We start from the raw sequence: 4,558 nt of genomic DNA on the forward strand, positions 1-4,558 counted from the left end.
TCAGAGGTGTAGGTGAAAGCACAAAGCAGAAAGTAGGCAGAGATGCTCGAGAATTTCCAGGGGGACTCCTGAGGCTCAATCCCGCCTTTGCGTATGCCGAGCCTCCTTCCTCATGACCTTTGTCATGGGTGGAGCTCCTCACGCTGGCTCCCGGCAGTGATAGAATTCCAGTTGAGCTATTCCAGATCCTGAAAGATGATGCTGTGGAAAGTGCTGCACACAATATGCAATATGCACTCAGTATGCAATATGCCGGCTCCCGGCAACTTTTAGTCCCAGGGCAGCTGCCAGGCCCTGGGATCTCAGTAGTTATTCCAAAACAGTATCCCACACTGTGTGTCCTGTGCCAGAGGGTTGTGAGATGGGCGAGTTCCCCAGCCAGGCCCACCTGCCACACTACTGCCTTCCTGTCACCTGCAGGCCGGGTTTGCTGCTGAGGGTGTGGAATCGGGGACAGTCTTCAGTGACATTAATCTACAGGAGAAGGTACGGGACTTGGCGGCCTTGTGGGGAGCTATAAAGCACCTGGTGGGAATTATCCTTTTGGTGAACAAGGCTCTTCAGCGAGATGCTGGCTCCACACTTCTGTGCTTTTTGTTGGTGATTCTGGTTTTTACAATAACCCAATGTGTGGTGCTAAAGCACTACCTAGTGATCACATGCAGGAAGGCTGGGATGTGCCTTTTGGAGAAAATACATCTTAGATAAGCTTTGTTTAGGCGTGAGATACAGTGCTGTTGGCCATGAGTCCAGTCTTAATGAATCAACTGTATACATACATGTACACAGACACATATATATTATTTAGATAAGGTGTTTTTAAACATAAACATACATGAAACAAGGTTATGTATTGATTGGTTGAAGAAAATATTGTGATCAGATGCTCCCAGGAACCTAACCTGTATTTCCCCTGGGAGCAGTGGTTCAATATTCACTAATTCAGTGCTTGTGGGGACTTCATAGAACATTAACCACTGTGAATACCAAGAGTCAGCTGGACCACTGGACAGGTTACTGCCTTGCAGATGAGGAAGACTTGTGGTCAGGCCTCAGAAGAAGGAAGGACAAAAAATTCAATCTGCATAGCACCAAATAACAGTAACTGGATTTAGTGAGCTCTCATATGTGCCTGTCACCATGCCAAGTACTTTTACATGTGTTCACTCATTTCTTTGAACGTTCAACATAAAATCTATTGTTCCCTTTTTTAAAATAGGACAGAACCGAGACTCAGGAAAGCTAGGGACTTAAAAAAAAAAATCACAAAGCTAGAGGAGCAGTAATTTAGACCTGAGCAGTCTTTCTGTGTCCTGGGTCAGACTTGTTCCTGAAGTCTGAGTCAGAGCCCGAGCTGTGCCTTTAAGTCCCAGTTCTCTTCTCCCCACGCTGTCCCAGGCTGCCTCTTGAGGCTAACACTGCCCTTTTCCCCCACAGGACTGGACTGACTATGACGAAAAGGCTCAGGAGTCTGTGGGAATCTACGAGGTCACCCACCAGTTTGTGAAGTGCTGAACCCTCTTCCTGTACACTTGCCTCTAAGAACTGAAAAGGGACAACGTGCCCCAAGCAGAGGCTGGTCCCCTCGTCCCTTGTCTCCTGGCAGTTGTCCAAGCCCTCACAGCCCGCATGCTCGGTTCTGCCGCAGCTTCCCGAGCCCCGCCAATAAAGTCCCATTTGTACTACACTGCTGGGTGAATGGCTCCTCCACTCCTTCCACCCCTCTCCATGCTGGAGGGCTCTGATGGCCTCTTGGCACCTTCCCGCAGTACAGAATCATAGCTTGATCCAGCTAGAAAAACAGGAGCATAGACTTCCTAAGGGCTCTCAACTGCTTGGGGAGTGCGCAGGCTGAGCCAGGGGACCAAAGGTGTGAAGTCATTGGTACAGAGGGCAGCTGAGCCTGTGGAATGATGCCGAACCCAGCAATCCTGACCCAAAGCATCACACTGACCAGCCTGACCCTCAGGTAAACCCAGGCATTTCTGTTAGCTGGTGTCGCTGCATGTTCCAGGGTTCAGAGGGACTTCGGAGGTCAGTACTGTCCCAGCATGAATCGTCTCTAGCCCCTGCCAGCTGGCCATTGGGTCTTTGCCCACTTGCTGTGATGGGGCAGTCCCCTCCCACCAGGGGAATCCCTGTAAAGGTTCTTCCCTGTACTGAGTCAGCCTCTTCGCTTCCTGCAGCTCCTCATGGTCCTGGTCTGTGCCCTTTGTGGTCACACTTCTGTGTTGTTCTACCCCTGAACAGCCATGTGGAGGTGTGAAGACAACAGTCATGGCCTCTTGTCTCATGGGCCTGCTTCCCTGGGCCTGAAGATCCTCTACATGGTGGATAGAGTGGTTCAGTGCATGGTTAGGTCATTAGGGCAAGCTCATATCTTCATACCGGAGACTGCCGTTTGGCAGACCTGCTATGAGAGGACTTATTCTTCGTCAGTGTTCCGCTGGAGCCTAGAATTTGGAAGTAAAAAATTACTATCTTCATTTTTCTAAACGGCCCTCTAGGAGAGGGTCTGCCCACTCAAGGCTAGTTGTGGGGCTCTAGGAAGGGGATCCCCACACGGCAGGGAAACTGGCCATGTCTAAAGGTGGAGAAGAGATGCCTACCTGTCCCAGTCTGGCAACTGTGTCACGTGTCCTCTAGACCCCTCATGTTCTCAGTTCCTGGGCCTGTGCTTTCTGCCCCGATAGGGCAGGGCTCCTTTGGCCTCCCTCAGCCAGCATTTCTGCCAGCCCCCACCCACTGGGAACAGTCTACTGCCTGGCCTGAAGGCAAGCGAGGAGCATCAGGCTGGGTAAATAATAGCCTTTCAGGGTTATTCCCTGTACCAGCCAGTACATGATACAAAGGCAAGCACTAAAAGGATCTCAAGGGTCTCTTTATGGTGCACATTATTTTCTCATCTTTTAGGAGGTAGAGGAACACAAATAATCAGTAACAGATGGAAAGCTGAAGTAGATTATGTCAATAGATGCAAAAAAGTATTTGGTAAAATTCAACAACAAACCACCTTAGCAAAGACACCCTTAGCAAACTAGGAACAGAAAGAAACTACCCTCACCTCACAAATGATATCTATAGGAAACTCAGAGTAAATGAAATGTTTGAAGTATTCCATTCAAGATCGGGGTGAGATGAGGATATCCTGGATCACTCTTCATCACTGTCCCCACCCCCCAGCACAGTAAGACTGAAAAGAAAGTATGGTGAAAAGACCAAAAAGGATGAAACAACTCACTTTTCACAGACTATGATTTTCCACTTAGCAAATCCAAAAACATAAACAGGCGCTGGATGTAGGATCAGTATACAGAAGTCAAATGCATTTCAGTACATGGGCAACATGCAGAACACGATTCAATACAAAAACACACCCATCCACAGCAACCCAAGTATATCCCACCCCTAAAAGTAACTGGGAACTGAATCTCAAAATGCTCGAGACTGACAGATTGGCCAAGATAGAGTAGAAAGAACTGAGCTGACCTCTTGCAAACACACCAAAATCACAACTATCGGTAGAACAACCATCACTGAAAAAGATGGGAAACTCCTGGGAAACATCTGCAACTAAAGATACAAAGAAGGAACCATAACAAGATAGGTAGGAGGGGCAGGCTCCCACAGGCTAGAGAATTACACTGCAGAGGTTCTTCTCACAGGAGTTCCTGCACTGGGGAGATGTGTCTGCAGAGCATTTGACTTTGAAGGCCAGAGGGGCTTGGTTTCAGGAGTCCCACAAGATTGGGGGAAAGAGAGACAACCCTTAAAAGTGAAGTGACAGTTGCTCAGTCATGTCTGACTCTTTGCAGCCCCCATGGACTGTAGCCACCGGGCTTCTCTGTCCATGGGATTCTCCAGGCAGGAATACTGGAGTGGGTTGCCAGTTCCTTCTCCGTATCTCTTAAAGGGCACACAGTTTCACACTGTCTGGGACCCAAGGCAAAAGCACTAACTTGAAAGGAGACTGGGCAAACCTACCAGCTAGTCTTGGAGTCTCCTGGGGATGGGAGTGGGGGCAACTGTAGCATCCCTGGAAACATAGAGATTAGTGGCAGCCATTCTTGGGAGCTGCTTCTACCATGTGGATGCTGGTGTTGCTGGGCACCCAAATTGTGAATTCCTTCCTCTAGCTCATTATCACCAAGATCTGGCCCCATACAACAGCCTCTAGGCACTACTACTGGGACACAGGCCAAGGAACTAACTAGGAGGGGATGCAGCCCCGGCAGTCAGCACACAGCTGTCTAAAGACCTCATGAGCCCACAGCTGCCTCTGGACACTACCCTACCCACTACAGGGCCCAGCGCCCAGTTCCACCCACCAGTGGGAGGCACCAGTCCCAGAATCCCCTGGAACCCAGCCCTGCCCACCATGAAGCCTGCTCTAACCTTTAGGCCAGCCTCACCCACAAGAAGGCAGACACCAGAGGCAAGACGATCATAATCCCACAGCCTCCTGACCCAGCTGGACCACAGGAGATCACCCTGGGACCAGCTTGGCCCTGCCCACTAGCAGGTCAGCAAAACTTTGGGACATCTCAGACTCCATCCA

The 4,558-nt window shown here is 49.7% G+C and overlaps 1 protein-coding gene across 1 annotated transcript in view; it reads left to right on the top strand.

The window, feature by feature from the left end:
* LOC104993769 (chromosome unknown open reading frame, human C1orf123) overlaps positions 1–1,687 on the top strand; it is a 7,170-nt gene extending 5,483 nt beyond the window's left edge. The window contains exons 7-8 of the mRNA XM_010847162.1: positions 421–486; positions 1,438–1,687. Of these exons, the coding sequence (XP_010845464.1) occupies positions 421–486; positions 1,438–1,515 (144 nt within the window). The 3' untranslated portion in view covers positions 1,516–1,687. The remainder of the gene's footprint in view (positions 1–420; positions 487–1,437) is intronic.
* Positions 1,688–4,558: the final 2,871 nt, after the last annotated feature.

This window comes from Bison bison, unplaced genomic scaffold (genome assembly GCF_000754665.1).
Source record: "Bison bison bison isolate TAMUID 2011002044 unplaced genomic scaffold, Bison_UMD1.0 scf7180017864244, whole genome shotgun sequence".
NCBI lineage: Eukaryota > Metazoa > Chordata > Mammalia > Artiodactyla > Bovidae > Bison > Bison bison.